The sequence below is a fragment of the Geotrypetes seraphini genome, chromosome 8 (genome assembly GCF_902459505.1).
Source record: "Geotrypetes seraphini chromosome 8, aGeoSer1.1, whole genome shotgun sequence".
Taxonomy (NCBI): domain Eukaryota; kingdom Metazoa; phylum Chordata; class Amphibia; order Gymnophiona; family Dermophiidae; genus Geotrypetes; species Geotrypetes seraphini.
This window is the reverse complement of record NC_047091.1, coordinates 152795973-152817257: the sequence shown is the minus strand read 5'-3', so window position 1 is coordinate 152817257 and position 21285 is coordinate 152795973. Positions and strand designations below refer to the sequence as shown.

General features: G+C 42.2%; 1 protein-coding gene across 3 annotated transcripts in view; it reads left to right on the top strand.

Annotated features, from left to right (window-relative positions):
* Nucleotides 1–15103: 15103 nt before the first annotated feature.
* The window catches only part of TCTN2 (tectonic family member 2), a 56515-nt gene continuing 50333 nt past the window's right edge, over nucleotides 15104–21285 (top strand). For 2 of the 3 annotated variants that reach the window (XM_033955273.1, XM_033955271.1), the window contains exons 1-3: nucleotides 15110–15298; nucleotides 15386–15490; nucleotides 15592–15665. Coding sequence is in view for 1 of the 3 variants with exons in the window: in XM_033955271.1 (XP_033811162.1) it covers nucleotides 15223–15298; nucleotides 15386–15490; nucleotides 15592–15665 (255 nt within the window). In the remaining 2 variants the exon portion in view is untranslated. Of the gene's footprint in view, nucleotides 15299–15385; nucleotides 15491–15591; nucleotides 15666–21285 lie in introns of all 3 variants that reach the window. The other variant, XR_004540374.1, reaches the window with a different exon arrangement.

Below are 21285 nucleotides of genomic sequence, written 5' to 3'. Positions count from 1 at the left end.
ATAGATGATGTTGATTTAAACTTGAACAGAGTCAATTGATTTATTTATTTTTTTTTTAGAATAACACAGGTAGCATTTTGAGTCAAGAAACTTATGGCTTCTTTTACAAAGGTGCGCTAGGGCTTTAACGTGCGCAATAGCGCGCGTTAAACATAAGAACATAAGCAATGCCTCCGCTGGGTCAGGACCTGCGCAGTAATCCTCTATCTATACCCTTCTATCCCCTTTTCCAGCAGAAAATTGTCCAATCCTTTCTTAAACCCCAGTACCGTACTCTGCCCTATTACGTCCTCTGGAAGCGCATACTAGGTGTCCACCACACATTGGGTAAAGAAGAACTTCCTGGCATTTGTATTGAATCTGTCCCCTTTCAACTTTTCCGAATGCCCTCTTGTTCTTTTATTTTTTGAAAGTTTGAAGAATCTGTCCCTCTCCACTCTCTCTATGCCCTTCATGATCTTGTAAGTCTCTATCATATCCCCTCCAAGTCTCCTCTTCTCCAGGGTATGAAAGGTTTTCCATCCCTTTAATCAGACGTGTCGCTCTCCTCTGAACTCTCTCGAGTAACGCCATATCCTTTTTAAGGTACGGCGACCAATATAGGACGCAGTACTCACGATACGGACGCATCAGCATCTGTTTAGTAGATGTTAAGGTCTCCTGTACTAATCGTTCAGCATGCACCAATGCCCAAGAGCTGACCAATTAGCGCAGGGTACACTTACTCTCTACCCCCAAACACAACCTCTGCGCTAAAGAATAAAATTTTTTAGTGCATAGATGGTGTGCGCCGAGCTCGCAGTTAGTGCATGGCTCCTGATCAAAGTCTGCTAGAGCTATTTTTAGGCAGCAGTAAGCACACAGTTAGCATAGCTGAGTTTAAAAAAAGGTTTGGACAAGTTTCTGGAGCAAAAGCCCATTATCTCCTTTTGAGACCGACAAGGAGGAAGCCACCGCTTGCCCTGGGATCAGTAACAGAATGTTACTACTACTTAGGTTTCTGCCAGGTACTTGTGATCTGTATTGGCTCCTGTTGGATATTGAACTAGATGGACTCACTGAAGAACAATTATATGGAAAGAAACCCAACACTAGCTAACAGCTCAAGTATAAATGGTTTCAACTTTCATAAATAATATGTTCAAGCTCATTAATTGTACGAGAGGAAAAAGAATCTCAGAAACCTGCTCGGAACTGCATTATACAAGGAATAAATCAATCTGACTGGTTCCAGATTTCAATCATGGATTTTTTATAAAACCTCTCTTGTGTGTATAGGTGTGCACTGCAAAACTCAAATTTTAAATGCGACAGTACCTCCCATTTAAACATGAAAAAGAACAACTTTTCACTTATATGATCAACCCTTGTTGGTCCAAATGCTGTTTTTATATTTAAATCTTTTATTATTTTTCAATTTAAATTCCAAGCATTACACTTGTACAGAAAGCAAGAATAGAATAGATATCGAATACAATACAAATGTATATCCTAAATTAACAAATATACTATTTATGCTCAAGTCCTCAAATTAAGATCCAAGAATTAAAGAAAATTGGCGAAATAATAAAGAAAAATAATAATAATACATAAGAAACTGAGAGCTATAGCAGTGAGATGAGGTCATCAATATCCAAATTATTGGGCTCAAAGATTATTTGCATTCAGACGAGACATTTCCACGAAATTTGTCAATTGTGATGGTTCAAAAAACACATATTTGAGAGTACGGTAACACACAATACATTTACACGGGTGTCTCAAATAAAAAGTTGCCCCCAATGATAAAACCCCAGGTTTCAAAAGAAGAAATGCTGTTTTTATAAAAAACACAACCCTTGTTATCAAACTCAGAAATATTGATTTGTATAGGGCTTGCAAGTCTATTTGTGATCCAGTCTCTAGGATGAAAAGTATCATGTAAATTTCAAACCATGAATATCATATTACAAAAAGACTAAAGATAGAGACGTTAAAGATACTGATACTTTCTTCCTAGAGACTGGATCACAAATAGGCTTGCAATCTCTATACAAATCAATATTTCTGAGTTTGACCATATAGGTTTGTGTTTTTAAAAAAAAAATAAAAACAGCATTTGGACCAACAAGTTATATTTTTCATGTTTGAATGGGAGGCACTATCACATTTAAAATCTGTGTTTGACATTTATAGTTTTTCAGTGCACACATATACACACACACACACACACGAGAGATTTTTTGAATAATCCATGATTGAAATCTGGAACCAGTCAGACTCAGATTTATTCCTTGTATAATGTAGTTCCGAGCCAGTTTCTGAGATTCTATTTCCTTTCTTACAGTTAATGAGCTTGAACACATTATTTATCAAAGTTGAAACCATTTATACTTGATACTGAACTAGATGGACCATTGGTCTGATTTAGTATGGCTATTCTTATGGCTCATGTTTCAAGTTTCAAGTACCGCCTATCAAGGTTATCTAAGCGGTTTTTACAATCAGGTACGCAAGCATTTTCCCTATCTGTCCTAGTGGGCTCACAATCTATCTAACATACCTGGGGCTATGGAGGACTGAGTGACTTGCCCAGGGTCACAAGGAGCAGCGCACGGTTTATTATATAATTTTGAACCGTAGAGATTAAGCTTGGACTGATGAGGATTTGATGTATAAAAATCTTAGGTGGAAACGATATACTGAGCAGCTCTGAATGACATTGCTGAGATCCTTTAAACAATTAAATTCCCTGTGGAGAGATTAGTTGTAGGAGAACATAATTTATTTTTATATTTTATTTACTTTTTTTTTGAAACTTTACACACAAAAAATACACTTGTTTATAGTAAATCAGAGCTAGGAAAAACAAAATGGTGAAAAATAAATACATCTCTCACAATTATGTTCCTATTTAGTTCATGATCAAAAGCTCCTAAGAGGTGGAGATAACAGCATTAACAATGGAACCATTTATATTAAAAGAAAAAAAAAAATGAAAAGGGCAAGGCAATAATGACCCTATGGTCAGACCACCAACTATACAACCTTCAACATAACTGGCAAGCAAGACACCACTCTTCTTACCCCAAGCTGAAAAAAGGACCAAAAAAATGATATCTACCAGAGGCTTTATCAACCCAACTGAATTCTGGTCACACTATGAGCTCTCCTCCAACCCAGATCCCAACTCATTCACAGCTGATTCTTGGTCCAGCACAAGCACACATATACTAAACACTATGGCCCTCATTAAAAATAGGAAATTGAGAAACATAACCTCTGACGGTTGGTTCAACACGGAACTAGGATCAATGAAACAAGAACTACGGAAACTCGAAAGACTATGGCTGAAATCCGGTGACAGTAAAGACAGAACAAACTGGAGAACAAAATTAAAAGACTATAAAAATCTTATAACATCCAAACGCACCAACTTCCATGCTCTAAAACTCGGCTCCCCTTACCCCGATATCAAAAATCTTTTCAAAATAGTCAACAACCTCTTTGACATTCAGACCCTAACCCGTCCTACCTCTGAATCCCCTCCTCCAGCCCAAGCCCTAGCAGAATTCTTCAACAGCAAAATCTCCAATCTGAGATCCTCCCTATCAGGTGCCACTGCCAACCATCTGAACTACCCTGTTGCTCAGCCTTCTGACGAACCTAGAGCGGATCTTCACTGGAACAACTTCACAATCCCAACCTGGCAACAATTCTCTACACTCTACTCAAAATACGCCAACTCCCACTGCAAACTAGATGAGTGCCCACCTAACATAATGAAAATTGCTCCGGTCACCTTCAAAGCCAAGTTACACACCTGGCTCTCTTCCCTTTTATTATCAGGAACTTTTCCTGAGGACCTAGCCAAATCCTAATTACCCCGATGTAAAAAACCCCAAGGAACCCATTAACCTGACATCAAATTACAGACCCATAGCGAACATCCCCTTCTTCACAAAACTTATGGAAGGTCTAGTCAATCAAGACCTAGTAAACTATCTGGACAAATTCAACATTCTAAACAACAACCAGTCAGGATTCCGACCCGGTCACAGCACTGAAACCATTATTGCCTCCCTACTAGATTCCCTCCACTCCCTGTTCAGCCAGGGCACAAGCACGCTAGTCCTCCAGTTCGACTTAAGTAGTGCCTTCGACTTAGTCGATTATTCCATCCTCTTAGACTGCTTAGTGTCAATCGGTCTCTCAGGCAATGTTCTAAAATGGTTCCAGGGCTTCCTTACAAAAAGGTCATACCGAGTTTACAGCGACAACACACATTCCTCCAGCTGGGTAAATGCATGTGGGGTCTCGAAGGGCTCTCCCCTTTCCCCCACTCTGTTCGACATCTACCTGGCTGCACTAGGGGACCTTTTGCAAAACCTGAAAATCAAATTTTACATTTACGCTGACGACATTTCCATAATCGTTCCCCTAACCAGCGTAACTCCCGAGACGAAAAGTCACCTGGCATCCATCCTCAAGCAAATCGAACTATGGATGTCCGACTTCAAATTGAAACTCAACTCAGATAAAACCAAATTCTTCCTGGCCAGTCCAAACGACAAAATCAAAGACATATCAGTCTCCCTGAACTGTCAAATCTTTCCCATCACAGATTCCATAAAAATTCTAGGAGTGACTCTAGACCGCAACCTCACCTTTAAAACTCACATCGACCTACTAGTCAGAAAATGCTTCTCCACCCTATGGAAATTAAGAACCATTGATCAGAAAATACTTCGACGCACCCTCATTCCGCTTACTGGTCCAATCCTCCATCCTGAGCTTACTCGACTACTGCAATATTATCTACCTGGGTTCCTTAAAAAAAAAAAAAAAACATTCAAAGACTACTTATCATCCAAAATTCAGCAATTCGACTGATCTTTGGGCTGAAAAAATGGGAACACATAACTCCCTACTACCAAAAATTCCACTGGCTGCCCCTGGAGGCGAGAGTGCTGTTCAAGTTTGCCTGCCTCTGTTACAACTCCATCCATGGTTCGGCACCCTTATACATGGTCCCCCACTTTACCATGGATCGTCCATCCAGATCCACTCGCAAAGCTCATCTTTTCAGCCATCCAATTCTAAAGGCCTGCCGTTACAAAAGACACCTGAACAGAACTCTAGCCTTCCAAGCAGGTCATCTAAATGACTGGCTGTGCAATATTTTCTCACGCTCCTCATCCTACCTAAACTGCAGAAAATTATTAAAAACTAATCTATTTAACCGATTTGTAGCCCAAGACCCCTCCCCTCCCCTTGTCCCCTAGATCTCCTTTCTCATCCTTCCCGCTCACCTTACTCTTGACCCCTTATATTGTACCAGCACCCCTGCTTACCGCCTCGAACTTCTACGGCTTTGGCGGTATATAAGAAATAAATTATTATTATTATTATTATTATAATGTGTAAAAACTTCCCTGAACAAAACTGTCTGTAATAATGGAAAGCTTTTTTATATCCAAGAAACTCTTCAACTGGTCAGGCTCATAAAAACCATAGGGCTTCTTTTACTAAGTGGTGTTAGAGCATTTTACCGTGGGCCAGTGAGATAAATGCTCTAATGCTCATTGAATTCCTGAGGATTGGAACATTTACCTCGCCGGCCCACAGTAAAAGGCTCCAATGCCGCTTACTAAAAGCCAGTGATATTTAACCCCCAAATATTTAACCAAACATCTATGCAGATAGCTTAACAAAAGGGAAGCTCCCAAGTCTTTAACCTGCTTTCTATAAAATAGAAAAGTTCTTCTTTTTTCTTGGGTTTGCTTTGTCACTTCCAGATAGATCCATCTTTTGGTTATGAAACAATTCCTTTGCTCTAAAGTATATTCTCATTAAACTGTTTAAATCTTGTTCAAAAACAAAGATCACCAATAAGGTAGTTCTTTCCAATATTTCACAAGTTGATGTTTCAAGGAAAGCAATTAGGTTATTTATATAAATGTTATTTCTCTTTCAACATTGTTTCTCTGGGTGTCCATTTGTCCCTCATTATTTTCTTACCTATTTATGGATGTGCATTCCTGGCATTTTTTTTTTTTTTTTTAAGAGAAAAGCAAGTAAAATATATTTTATTTTCTGGGGGGATTTGATTAGAGGTATAATTCAAAACCTTCAACAAGTATTTCTTAAAGGCATCACCTGGGGTCATGCCCAAAAATGTAGAGAAGTTCAATTTAAGTTCAATCTCTGGTTAAAGTTCTCAAACTGCTCCAGTATTTTTAAATATATAAGCAAATTGTCTTTAACCACACTTGCTGATAAATTCTGAACAGCTTTTAATTTCTCTATAATTTGGTGTATTTGTGACGTACAATCCACTTTAACAGACTCAATATTTTTGGTTAATGTGTCAATTTTACTCAGAAGAGATGATATAATTCAAATAGTTGTCTTGACATTGAAGCTTCCATTCTCATATCACCCTCCAGGGTTACTCCACTTGGAACTTTGGCTGATGTCAGGCCACCATCGAGCAAAGCCCCCAGCAGAGCTGGTCATGGAAGGAGGAGTTACCACTAGCATTCCAGTGACAACTACTTCTGTATTTGCCTTTTGCACTACTTTGCCCCTTCCTTCTGCTGGGCGGGGTGGTGAATTATACACCAGAAGAGGTAACGATACTTCAAATTCCATGAAAACTGGTGTTCCTTTATCTGGATTTAGAATAGGAACTCCAGCTCCATCTACAGGAACAGGAAGGGCTTTCACGTACCTCACGATGGACTATTGCTGTGAAATGGAAGTACATCCAGCAGAATTTCCACACTTGACCACCCTTTTCCGCTTAGTATGGGGCATAACACTAGCCAAAAACCAGAAAAATATAAAGAAGGAAAATGGTTTCCCATTGTCACAAGGAAACTCCCTGTGAGCGGACATCTGAAAGAGCAGGCTGTAGGTAAAATGATAGCTGTGCCACCACCATTCCCTGGTAATAATAAACCTGTGCTTAAGCCTAGACACATACAGGGAAAGGTGTCTCACTCAACTGGGGCACTGAGAAATAACATGCCCAGTCAGATACCCATTTATCTTTTTCTAGGCAGGTGCCTAATAAGCCAAACCAGTACAAGGATACTCCTTTAAGACAGTGAAAGGTAAACCTAACTTTGCTGACAATCACATTTCATTTTACCTTCAACAATTACATTGGTTACCAATTGTTTTCAGAATTCAGTATAAAGCAGTAATAATCTGCCATCAATTTTTGTATAATTTTCCTTATGAGATGGCGGGGATGTCACTAGTGAAAACTAGAAGAAGTCAGAAATTGCTTTGATAAATAATATGTGAACTGACTTCGCATTCAACACAAATCTGTCTATGAAGTGTAATCAATATGTTTTAAGTTGCTCAGAAATGTGAAACTCAACAAGGGGGGAACGCACCCCCCTAGATTTTTGTATTGCAGAAATGTTGTCGTATCACTAACTTTAACATAACTGAAGTTTAAAAGACTACAGCCAGTTTTCCAGCAATCGTGAGTGGGTCTCCTGACGAAGGACACGAAACGGGGCCGCGTCGGGACCCCAAACCCCTCATTGAGCTAAGTTATGATTCTATTAATCATGCATAAGTGATGTTCTGACAAGTATAAAACAAGTATAAGAAGAAAGGAGAAAATCCTATACTTTATATCATTTCAAGGACTGTAATAATTTTTATTAACTAACATCCTGGCTTGAAGTGTGATCTCTACAGAAACAGTTGCAATGACTGGGAGGTAAACTCTGTTCCCACTCTAGGGGGGTGCGTTCCCCCCTTGTTGAGTTTCACATTTCTGAGCAACTTAAAACATATTGATTACACTTCATAGACAGGTTTGTGTTGAATGCGAAGTCAGATCAATTTTTGTATGGCATCATACCTGAACCATTAAAGAGCAACATGACCAATTATTTACCAAATAGATGTTTGCGTTCCGAAAATTCAGCCTTACTGAAAACAAATGCTAATCCAAAATAGGTTGACACCAGTAAAATGACCTTTTGCTGTGCAGGGGTTAACTGTGGAATTCACTTGTTAGCCAATTACAAAAATATTGTGAAAAGGGCAGTTTTAGAAAATTATTTAAGACGCAGCTATTTGTAAATGACTTTTTTGAGATAATGATTCTTAATGATTGCTGCTGGTTGAAGAATTTTCTATGACTCTTTGTATAAGCGTTTTGGCTTGTATTTTATGGTTGGTTCTTGAGGATTATCTGTTTATGTCTGTCTGATTTTATTTTTTATAGCTTTTGTGTATGTAAAATTATGTAAACCGTTTAGATCTAAACGGTATAGAAAATTTTAAAATAAATTAATTAAACACATACAGGACAGGGCACTAGGCAGCAATCAGGTTTAAGCAGGCTCACGGAAACTCAAGAAAGCTTCAGCTAATCGGAGAGAAGCCCACACCTGACCCTAGCCTTAATCACCCTAGCAGGGCTAAGCAGAAGAAAAGAGAGAAGGATTAGAACAGACATGGGCAACTCCGGTCCTTGAGGACCGGAATCCAATCAGGTTTCCAGGATTTCCTCAATGAATATGCATGAGATCTATTTGCATACACTGCTTTCAATGCATATTCATTGGGGAAATCCTGAAAACCCGATTGGATTCTGGCCCTCGAGGACTGGAGTTGCCCATGTCTGGGCTAGAACATACAGCTGAAATAGAAGCCAGGAACCAAACCACACTTGCTTTAGGATCAGAACAGCAAAGCTTCAAAAAAATGGAGACAGCGTACCCTGAACTGGAAAATCAGGGAGACAGTATGTCTCTGTGTTCTGATAATGTAATGCAAATGAATGATGAAGAGCCTATGGCTTGTAATGAGGACTATTTAGAAGATATTCCCATGGATAGTATGATGGAAGTTTAAAAGCGTTAAAGGATTGAAAATTTAATTCCTGAAGAGGAAGCAATGTGAGTTAAAGATATATTTCCTGGTGAGAAGTATTAAAGCTGGTAACCAGCTTCATTTGTTATGAACCGCCTAGAACCAGTGGCGTACCTAGGGTATGTGGCACCCGGGGCCCATCATTTTTTGACACCCCCCCCCATGTAAAAAAATATTTTTTGTAATGACCATGAAACGGAATAAATGGTCAGAATAGAAACAGGCAGTGAAAATTTTCTTATATTCCAAACATAACATAACATAAATTATGTCTGAATTGTCATGACATCAGAAGTACATATGGAGTAGTTGCAGGTGATGCTTGGGACAGTTCTGATTGTGTTAGTTCGGTTTTATGTGTTTTTTGAATAGAAGGGTTTTTATTTCTTTTTGAAGGTTTTGCAGTATGTGGTCGATGTCAATTGGTTGTAGGGTTGGGGGTCGAGTGTTGCAGCTCAAATGGCTAGGAGGTTGTCGAACAGTTTTTTTCTTTTGACGTTTTTGGTTGGAGGGTGTGTGAATGGTGCGTGAGTTCTCCTATGTCTGTTTGAAGTGGATTGAATTATTTAGCTGAAGAAATTAGTTACCCCCTCATCCCACACACATTAATTCTCTTCCATTTTTGTTCCCATTATAAAAAACACTGATAAGTTCCCAGAAAAAAAAATACATTAAAATAAGTGAAAACAAAGGCCCCTACAGATGAGAACATAACATAAGAATAGCCTAACTGGGTCAGACCAATGGTCCATCATGCCCAGTAGCCCATTCTCATGGTAGCCAATCCAGGACACTAATACCTGGTCAAAACCCAAAGAGTAGCAACATTCCATGCTACCGATCCAGGGCAAGCAGACTCTTCCCCCATGTCTTAATAACAGATTATGGACTTTTCCTCCAGGAATTTGTTCAAATCTTTCTTAAAACCAGCTACACTATCTGCTTTTACCATAACTTCTGGCCACTTCATTTTTAAGTTTAGATCTTTCCTTTCAAACAGAGACTTTGCTAGATGTCAAATACAGCACAAGGTAACTTCACATGGACTTAGCTGTGCAGGAAATGTGAATCTCCTCATACACCCACCATATAGTGCAAAAATGTGCAAAGGTCTGTTTTTTTCTTTCGATCACTACATAGCCTAATGCCACACAAGCAGCGCTGTTACAAACATATTCTGTAGGTCAATGCTAAGGATAACAAAGTTTCCTTCCTTGGACCAGAAGGAGATACTGATAAACCACTGGAAGAGATCCCAACACAACACCCAAAGACCCACTCAGTGTGTGAACCAGTTGAGTGGAGTGAACTAACTGGGGGGTGGAAATGGGCCCGGAGTTTGCTCAGCAGAATTTCCCAGACCACCTCTTCCTCTCAACACATTGACACGCTGCCACCACCACCACTAGAAACACCTCACTGGGTAGGCCAGCTATGCTATAAACTTTATAAAACACATTATTATATTTTCTTATAAAGCACATATTTTAACTGAACTCTCTGACATCCTCAGCCTTTCCATTCACAAAAATAGAAGGAAGAAAAGTTCCCATTTCCTGCTGTTTCATGTCCCCGGCCTATACAATATTTTTTTTCTGCAGACCCTTCAAAAGTCTGACCAAATCCTTGTTTCACTTGCATTATAAAGTACTGAGGATGCCATCTCTCCCCAATCCCAGGTCCTAAAGTCTAAGACAGTAGCGCAAACTAATGCTGCCAGATTCAGGAAAAAAAATTTTGATTCGATTCAGCCTATTGAATTGGTTTTTCAATTCGATTTTCCTGCCCAGTTGGGTGATTTTTTTCAAAACTCCTGGTGGGTTTTATAGCTTTTTCACCCCCTTTGGCTTCTCCTAACCACACTGGCGCTGTGGTGTAAATAAAATAAAGAAACAAAAAGGACTTTTCCTCTCTCTGTTAAATCCTAGCTCACGTTTGCAGTCCAACACCAGCTCTGTCAGGATACACATTTCAAATCTGACATATTATAATCACAAAACAGAAAATAAAATTAATTTTTCTACCTTTTGTTGTCTGGTTATATTTCAAATCTTGTTGGTCCAAGGCTCTGGTTTTCTTCTGATAACTTGCTTGCCAGGGTCTCCTTCTTTCTTCTTTCTGCGTGCTAACCATCCATCTGCCAACTCTGTCCTCCCTTTCCATTTCCCTTCCCTCCCCAGGAAGTCTGGTATCTTTCCTTTTTTTCATCTCCCTCCACAGATCCACCTTTTCTTAACTACCCTTTCATCCGGCATCTCTCCCTCCTTCCCCACCACCCCAGAGTCCACCATCTCTCCCTTTCTTTTTCCAATTACCCTCCTATCCAGTATCTCTATCCCTCCTCCACACCATCCCTTGTGTCCAATTTCTCTCCCTTTCAGTTCCTTCCCTCCCTAAATCCCATGGTCCATCATTTCTCTCCCTCTCCTCTATTTTCAAACCCATTATTTCTTCATCCCCCCCCCCAAAGTTTGGCATATGCACGTCTCTTTGAACACCCCCTTCCCTCCGTGTACTTCTAAACCAGGGTCCCCCCCCAAGGCCTGTCCCCCCTTAAAGGTCTGCCTGTCCCCCCTTGAAGGTCTGTCCCACCCCCTTGTAGGCCTGTCCCCCCCCTTGAAGGCCTGTCCCTCCCCCTTGTAGGCCTGTCCCCCCACCTTGAAGACCTGCCTGCCTGTCCCCTCCTTGAAGGCCTGTCCCCCCCCTTGAAGGTCTGTACCCCCCCGAAGGCCTGTCCCTCCCTTGAAGGCCTGTCCCACCCCCTTGTAGGCCTGTCCCCCCCCTTGTAGGCCTGTCCCCCCCTTGAAGGCCTGTCCCCCCCTTGAAGGCCTGTCCCCCCCTTGAAGGCCTGTCCCCCCCCTTGAAGGCCTGCACCCCCCCGAAGTCCTGCACCCCCCCTGAAGGCTTGCACCCCCCCTGAAGGTCTGTCCCACCCCCTTGTAGGCCTGCCCACCCCCTTGTAGGCCTGTCCCCCCTTGTAGACCTGTCCCCCCTTGAAGGCCTGCCTGCCCCCCCCTTGAAGGCCTGTCCCTCCCCCTTGAAGGTCTGCACACCCCCCCCCGAAGGCCTGTCCCCCCCCTTGAAGGCCTGCCTGCCTGTCACCCCTCTCCCCCTTGAATGCCTGCCTGCCTGCCCACCCGCCCCACCCCAAAGGACCGCTCGCCCCCCTGGCCTCCCCGCACCACCTATGAAGCAGCACTACCTATGCTCCCGGCCTTGCCGTTCAGTCCCCACCACCACCACCACCCCCCCCGAAGGACTGCTCGCCCTACTGACCTTCCTGCACCACCTATGAAGCAGCTGCAGCAGGATCGCAACGTCAGCTATCCCTGTGCTGCTTAGGCGCTGCTTCCTGCGCCGCGTTCCCGCCCCTCCTCTGACGTCAGAGGAGGGGTGGGACCGCGGCGCAGGAAGCAGCGCCCAAGCAGCTCAGGGATAGCTGACCTCGCGATCCTGCTGCTTGCTGCTTCACAGGTGGTGCAGGAAGGTCAGTGGGGCGAGCGGTCCTTCGGGGGTGTGGGGGGACTGAACGGCAAGGCCGGGAGCACCCCTTCAGGGCTGGCACCCGGGGCGGACCGCCCCTCCCGCCCCCCCCCTTGGTACGCTACTGCCTAGAACCATTTTGGTCTGGCGGTATATAAGAATAAAATTATTATTATTATTAAAACACTAGCTGTAGGATAAAGCTTTCTCTAATGACTAAAAGGACTTGATTCTAATTACATGCTAAATCTGTGAAATTGCAAGACAGTAGAGGTATCTTTTGATAAGCTGTGAAAAGAATGCAAATGTTTGTTTGTTTGCTTATTTCTCACCCAACCTTATCCAGGGCGAGTTAAATATTAATATACAAAATAAAAGATTTAAATTTATCGTGCAAATCACTTCAGAGACACACTATAACAAATTACATACTTGTATATCAAATCAAATTACATATAACATAACCTGCCTAACCAGAAGTGTAGTAATAATAAACCTTTTTTGTATTTTTGAAACCTGAATGGGATTGGGTGGGATTACTATATCTAGTGATTTTGGATGGTTTTGAATTCCACACTATTGAGCTATGATAACTAGCAGTGCTCAATAGTGCTATCAGGTTTGATCATATGACCTGGAAAGTAAAAGTTCCATGAACTGTGAAAGTATGGTTGCTTAAGCTATGAAGATTCCAGAATGGCAAAAGCTAAGAAGGTGTTTGTTTGCCATTCTCTCTGGACTAACTGAGATGATGCCAGAATCAAAGTGTGGTTAAAAGAGAAAGAAAGTGGTTGCATATAAGAAAAGATTTTTGTTTTGTGGAAATAAGAAAGCATTGAATCAAAGCTGTTTTTTTGCATTAGGACCCAAGTTTCTGAGAAGGTCCAGTTTTGTGGTGTTGTTTTGAACTTTTGAAAAGCAAGAATTTGCTCAAATAAAAGCACTTGTTTGAGAGAGAGTATTTTGTGACTTTGAAACTTCTAAACTATATAGTACAATACTCTCCGTCACCTTCAAACATCCGCTCGGTTTGGTGTATGAGCTGGGCAAAACTGGCGGGTCTCTTACAACCAAGCCCTATGCCTGATCACAGCATACAGCTCCTCACAGCACTATTTTAACTCCACCCCACTTTGAGGGGGAAAATAATTTGGATTATATACTGTGGGTTCCCATATAGAAATTTGGGTAAACCAGTGGAATGACGTTTATGATTATCTTTCTGCATGGCACGGTATTATGCTCATGGTAGAGGCCACGTACTCACATATCCGTGGCTCTGCCACAAGCCTTTCTGCATGGGCCCCTGAACTTTGCCAAGTCAATCCCACACAATTATCCCAGAACTGCCCAGAGGAAGCAATAGTCGGGTTTTAGGACACCCACAAAGAACATGCATGAGATAAATTTTAATGCACTACCTCCACTGTATGCAAAGCTCTCTAATTCCCACTCATTTGAATGCCCTAAAATCCAACCCATGGACTGGGTATCTGTTTTAGAAGGAAATTTTCAGCACATGACCCTGGCCCTTAAGCCCCTATCCCTTCTGAGATCAGGAAGAAGACGTGGGCCTTGAGATTTTATGTATTTTTTTACAATTTGAGTACAGTCTGTGGGCCGCAGTGCATTAGGTTACTGGCATTCCTTTGTTTTGTCTCCCAAGGCTCTTAACTGGACAGGATTCCTGCTCTTGTAGAAGAGAGTGGAAGACTTGGTAAGTCCGATAGCCTCATTTGTAGAGCTGCAAACTGGCTCCAGATTCACTCAACATGCTGATTCAATCCTATGTATACCCTACTGTTTGCGTGGACCAACTAATTCATGGCCTTGGAATTCACAAACCGGTCAGTTTTTCAGAGTATCTATAATTAATATGCCTAAAACAGATTAGCACTATGCATGCAAATCTCTTAACACACACGTTCTTTATGGCTCTTCTCAAAATCTGTCCGGCTTGTGTCCATTGAGACCACAATTCCCTTTGACTTGTCTCCAGTAGCTGCCAATTTACCAGTTCCAACAGAAAGAACCAGCCCAAGGGTATCTGACAATTTAGCTGAATTTTCAGCCATGCACCCTCAATGTCCAGCACCTTCCCCTTCCATGCCAACTTCCCCCTTTTTATCCAGTGCCCCCCTTCCTTAGTCACTAGGTGGCTACCATTTCTCCTTCCTCTCCCTACCTCAACAAGGTGCCCAGCATCTCCCTTTCCCCTCCCCATTCCCATCCTAGGTGCCCAGTATCTCCATCTATCATCTTCTCCGTCTCTCCCTTTTTCTGCAGTCACATACCTCTGCCAGAGCTCAATACAGTTGCTAAATGAAGCATGCCATAGCCAATAGGGCCTTCCAGTAGAGCTCCAAACTCAAGGCCTGCCAACATAAACATCCTGTTGGAAGGAGTGGTAGTGGTGGGGAAACATGGCAGGGTTGAACGTGGGTCTGTGCAGGAAGACCCCGCGCTGCTAGGGTCATTTCAGGCTAGCCCTGGTTTTCAACTTACATCCCCAACGCAGCGTAGCTAACCACTGAAATCAGCACTGTGCGTCCCAAAATGCATCAGAATAGGCTTATTAGAATCCAGGATTGTCCTCGAAACGGGTAGGTTGGTCATTTTAGATAGCCGAACAATTCAAATCAGAATTGCAAGCTCCCGCGTGCAAAGGGAAAGGAGGCGGTCCTCGTCCAGCTTTGTTTCCGCCCCCAGATTGTTGCGGCTCAGTGACGTCGGCGAGCTCTGATTGGCCCGCCGAGCGCGGCCCGTTTCCATGGCCGGCGAGCCCAAGTTTGGACATGGCGCCCTAGCAACGAGGACGGGCCTAGCGTCTGTCCCTCCGGGCTCCCGGGGAAAATGCCCCCGGCGCCCCTTCTGCTGCTGCTTCTGCTTCCCGTGCTGGCGGGCATGGCGCGGGCGCAACAGGCTGCAGGTAGGTGAGGGGGAGGAGTCGCTTCGAGGCGGTCGTGCAGAGAGGCCTTAGGAAAACCTTTCTCTTGTCGTGTCCTTCGCCTTTTAGGATTTTATCCTTCGCTCGTTTTCATGTCCTCTCCCTCGGTGAGTTCGTTTGTGCTCGGAAACACGACGGAGATCTCGCTGCACCTGGTGCTGGGGCCCGATGTGGGTAAGCGGCCCTGCTTTATTACTGACTCGCTCCCTCTAGAGCGGCGAACTGGTGGTCCTCTTCCCTTACCTTTTTCTCCCTCTTGTTTCTTTTTACTGAAGTGACCCCGACGGTGTCCAGCTGCGGTGGCCCCAACGCAACTAGCACGTGGTACTTGACTCTGGATGCAAGCCAGGTAAGGTTTTAGGGGTAGGGTGACCCTTGCTTGATTGACCTGGGTCTCGGGAACCAGAACAATATGGGCGCTGAGGTGCTTGAATACCCCCTCCCCCCCCCCAGTATTCAGAATATTAATATGATCCTGTGTAATAACGTACACATTAAGATAGCACAGTAGAACAGAACCAGCATAAATGTCAACAGAATACAAACGATACAACATAACATTCATGTAAATACAATGTAACATCTTTAACAGACAGATAAGATCTGTAAGAGAAAGGGTTTGTGATACATATGTGGGTGTCTAGATTGAATGGAAATTGTAGGTACAGTTGAATAAAGGTTTGTAGGCCTAATCTCAGTCATGGAGGGCACACACAGCAAGATGTGGAGTAAGTGGGGAGTTTGTCACGACAGCTTGGGCGAACAGATTTTCACTTGCTTGTTGAAATAGACTAGTCTTCAGTTAGGCGTAGTGAGTTCCAGAAGATGGGAGTTACTCCTGAGAAGATTTGCTGGCGGGTGTCACATTGCATGATTTCGGTTCATGGACATAATCGCGGAAGATAAAGGCATGCACTGACAACTGAGCGCAAGATGGAGTCGCGCGCCGAAGAAAATTACTGTTTTTAGGGGCTCCGACGGGGGGTTTTGTTGGGGAGCCCCCCCTTTACTTAATACAGATTGTGGCGGCGTTGTGGGGGGTTTGGGGGGTTGTAACCCCCCACATTTTACTGGAAACTTAACTTTTTCCCTAAAAACAGAGAAAAAGTGAAGTTTTCAATAAAATGTGGGGGGTTACAACCCCCCCACAACGCGGCGCAATCTGTATTAAGTAAAGTGGGGGGGTTCCCCCCACCCCCCCCCTGTCAGAGCCCCTAAAAACAGTAATTTTCTTCAGGGCGCGCCTCCACGCTGCGCGCGCTTTTGACCTGACACCCATGATTTCCTTTGACAAGGGTACACTTAGGGAGCTTCCTTGAGATGATCTTAACCTACTACAAACTTTGAGGGTCTAACTTATTTTATAAGTACTTTGTCTTATTTTGTCAAAGGCACTTGAAATCAGAGAGAGTTTTAAATTTGGCTCTATAGGATATTGGTAGCAGTGTAGGTTTTGCAGGAAGGAAGTGAAATGGTCACACCACTTTCAACTCTCTGACAGCCCTGTTGCAGCATTCTGAGTTAGTTGGAGCTGATGCACATTATGTAGTCTGACCAGCATACAAGGCATTACAGTAGACTAGCTCTGATGTTATCATGACGTTGGACCACTGTCATCAAACTCATCGTCTCAGTATAGATTTTGTAGTTGCTACAAATGATAGAAACAGTTTTTAAAGGTTGCCTAAATTTGTGGGATTAAAATGAAGAGTCTAGCAGTATCCTAAGATTCCTGACCTGTGATTTTAAGGGTGGTTCATACTTCTTGAATGAAATTTGTGTGATTTTTTTTTTTTAACTTTTGTATGGAATTTTCTCCTTAATTCCTGTCCTTTTCAATTCTTGTTTGCCATCTCATTCAAGAAATACTCAGAAATATAAACTTGACTTTCCATCAGTAAAGAGTATTAAAACTATATCAAATTTTTGCAAATTTTTTACTTTTCTATCTGCAAAAATGTGGAATGAGCTTCCTTCAGACATCAGCTTACTTCCTCATTTAACAACTTTTCGGAAAATGTTAAAAACTTATCTATTTCAAAAATCTCTTGTTGATTCTTCTGTCCTAAGATAGTTTGGAGTAGAATTATCTCATTTCCTAGTTGAACTTAGGAAATTTTGTTAACCGAGGAGTCGAGCCCTTTTTGAAAGGGATGAATCGGTATATAAAACCAAGGATTGGATTGGAATTTTGAAGTCATGTAATTGCCCACTTGTGTCAGGAACCCACATTATCTCTGTGCTGCTAGGGTTCAGGCATAGTTTGTTGGGGGCTTTTTTGGCCCATTCTTGAGGTAAGCCGTCAATTTACTCAAAGCTGTGGATAGACCTGATCCATTGGGTATGAGTAGTTGTATATCACTGGCATAGATATAGAAGTTTATGTCTATCAACTGAAGGACACGGTACTACTAGAAAGGGTCCAGAGAAGAGCGACTAAAATGGTTAAGGGCCTGGAGAAGTTGCCGTACTGCGAGAGGATAGAGAAACTAGGCCTCTTCTCCCTTGAAAAGAGGAGGCTGAGAGGGGACATGATTGAAACATTCAAGATAATGAATGGAATAGACTTAGTAGATAAAGACAGGTTGTTCACCCTCTCCAAGGTAGAGAGAACGAGAGGGCACTCTCTAAAGTTAAAAGGAGTTAGATTCCGTACAAATGTAAGGAATTTCTTCTTTACCCAGAGAGTGGTGGAAAACTGGAATGCTCTTCCGGAGGCTGTTATAGGCGAAAACACCCTCCAGGGATTCAAGACAAAGTTAGACAAGTTCCTGCTGAACAAGGACGTACGCTGGTAGGGCTAGTCTCAGTTAGGGCACTGGTCTTTGACCTAAGGGCCGCCGCGAGAGCAGACTGCTGGGCACGATGGACCACTGGTCTGACTCAGCAGCGGCAATTCTTATGTTCTTATGTTGAAATTAAATAAAATAGGTAACACTATGGATCCCTACAGTACCCTGTTCAAAAGGTGATGATGTGCTGTTGCTGAACAGGACTGGATTATTGTATTTGACAGATTAGGATTTCAACCACACAAATATTGTGCAACTGATACCTTTGTGTGTCTATGTGCTTTGGAAATGAGCCCCATTATGTGCCAAAGTGTCAAAGGCTGCTGAAAAATTCAGCAACACTTAATATTGAGTTGGACCCTTGTCATCATTTTCCTTGCAGATTGTCAAGCAGGGGCACAATAATTCACTTTGTACCATACCCAGACAGATAAGAATCTAGCCACTTTCTTTATTGTAGCTATTCATGGAGTTGAATACAGTTTTCCCAGAAAAGGGATATATTAGACATTGGCTGGTAGTTTTCCAGTCTGTCCTTATCAAAGGAGTTCTTTTTCAATAGGGGGTGCCCCATAGCCCTTTCTAGTGCTGTTGGAAGCTGCCCTTTCACAAGAGAGATGTCAACAGTTTTAGTGGCCCCTTCAGTGAAGCCTCTGTTTGATCAGTGTACCTAAGAGTCAAGGTGGCAGGATGTTGGCTATACACCTTTAATTTGTTTTTTCAAGAGCCTCTTCTGTTACTTGTTTGAATAAGTACCAGATGATTGTACATTGAAGGGGGGGAGAGGTATTGTTGTTAGATGATGGGAAGCACTGTTTCTCAGTCCTGATGGAGACCTTTTCATTTCATTAGGTGGCAAAATTGTTGCTGATTAGTTGTGACTGGGAAGGTTGGTTCTGTGGTGGGAATTGCAGTTGACCCTTTACCACTTTGAATATCTATCTTTCTGTATTTCTTTAATTTATTTATTTTTTATTAACTACTGCTTGGTTGAATTTGCAGCTTGAAAAACTCTCTTGTATGTGTCTGTCTGTTTTAGTCTTGGGAGCTCTTAACAGTGAGAGTCAGAACATTCCTAGTTTCTGGTCAGCCCTCTGTTTTTGAAGGAGTACAAGAAAGAAGTTCATATAGAACTAGTGAAGACCACCTTAATTAGCACATATATCTATATGGATCAAAATAAAAAATACCACTGCTAGAGGCAGGGCTGTGGAGTCGGTAGATAAATGTTCCGACTCCTCAGTTTTTTGTACTTCAGACTCCGACTCCAGGTACCCGAAATTTCCTCCGACTCCACAGCACTGGTTAATTTTCAGATCGTTAAAATGGAATGTCAAGTTGAGAGAAATGAGCATTTTCGACACCACCTTCTTTTTGCTTTTAATCAAGGTTCTAAGGCCGCAGAAGCTGCTCACAACATTTGTGCTGTGTATATAGTGGGTGCTATAGCTGAAAGAACCGCTCGTGATTGGTATGCCAAGTTCAAAAATGGAGTCGGTAGATAAATGTTCTGACTCCGACTCCTCAATTTTTTGTACTTCTGACTCCGACTCCAGGTACCTGAAATTTTCTCCGACTCCTCGACTCCGATTCCACAGCCCTGGCTAGAGGAACCACCTAAAAATCTGCAGCAGAATTTTGAATGGATTGAAGGGGAGAGAGATGGCTACATGGAAGAGACCTGTGAGAAGCAAGTTGCAGTAGTGTAGGCAAGAGGTGATAAGAGGGTGGATAACGGTTTTGGTAGTGTGCTGAGAAAGGAAAGTTTGGAGTTCTCCATGTCAAGTACCTGAGAAAGATAAGGCATAGAAGTAGCTGACAGGCCACCCTGTGACTGAGGAGGAGATGGAGGAGAAATAGACAACACTTCGGAAAGTCCCTCCAAACATCTCCTTTTGGACCAACTCTGGTTCATGTTACTGATTTTAACTGATCTAGTTGGATAATAAACTCCCCCAATACCTACTATACACACCTGTCTAACAACCTAATAGCCCATATGGCTGCAGGTGGCACCTATATGGCAGTCTAGTAGGGTTTTGGTGGGCTCACATTTAAGACACCTATGTGCTGCTCTAGTAGGCTTTCCCATACCAGGTGCTGCTGTTCTAGAGGCAGGTATGTACTGTTTCATTCAGATCTTTGTGGGGTGGGGGATCAGTGATCATTGTGGGCGTGTTGGGGGAGGTCTTAATCCTTAATCCTTAATTACTTAATCCTTTCTGTGATTATCTTGTCAGTTTGGGTACCTTTTTGGCACTTAAATGTTTATAAAACAGGTCTAGCTCTGGACATCTAAATTCTGTCCTGGACATCTTGGAAATTGTTTGATTATCATCACAAGATGCTAAGCACGCCCAAAAATGCCCATAACATGCCCCCTCAAGCTTTGGACGCACAGTGCCTAAGAAGCCTAATAAAACATCCAGAAAGTTGACTTTGAAAATCAGCACTCAGACATCCAAGTGCCGCTTTATGCAATTTTTGGATGTCTTTCTTTTTTGAAAATGAGTCCCATAATTTCTAAGGTACCACTCTTTGTGGTTGGGCTTTTGTAGATTATTTATTTAAAATATTTCTTAACTGCTCCGTCCTGTAATTCTAGGCAGTTTATAAAAATATACATACACAATATTCATAAAAACAAATAATAAATCATAAAGTCTTCATGTAATCTAAAAAGTAATTGACATTATGCACAGATAATGTATTTCAAAAATGTCTGGGAGTAAAATCAAGCTTTCAAATATTTCCTAAACTGAAATACAGACATCATCATACATAATTCTAGTGGTAATGCATTCCAGATTTGAACACTGAGTCTGGAATATAACAGAATGCTAATGACCTTTTCATGGCTGCACCCTTATTTTGGAACTACACATAAAATTCATGCACAGATCCTTCACCTAAATATACATGCATAAATTGTTAATTAATTCCAATTAGTGTCAATAATTGCTTGTTAAGGTTCCAAATATCAGCACCAATTGGCTCAATGTTCAATTAAATTGCATGTGTGCCCAAATTTGTGTGTGCAATTTTTGGTACCTTTTATAGAATGCTGTCTATGTGTGTTTTGATGAGATACTCAATCCCTATTTATATAGCAGTGTTGTACCCATCTGTAGTTAGTGATACAGAGAGATGAACAGACTAGCGGTGTTCATTCGCCTC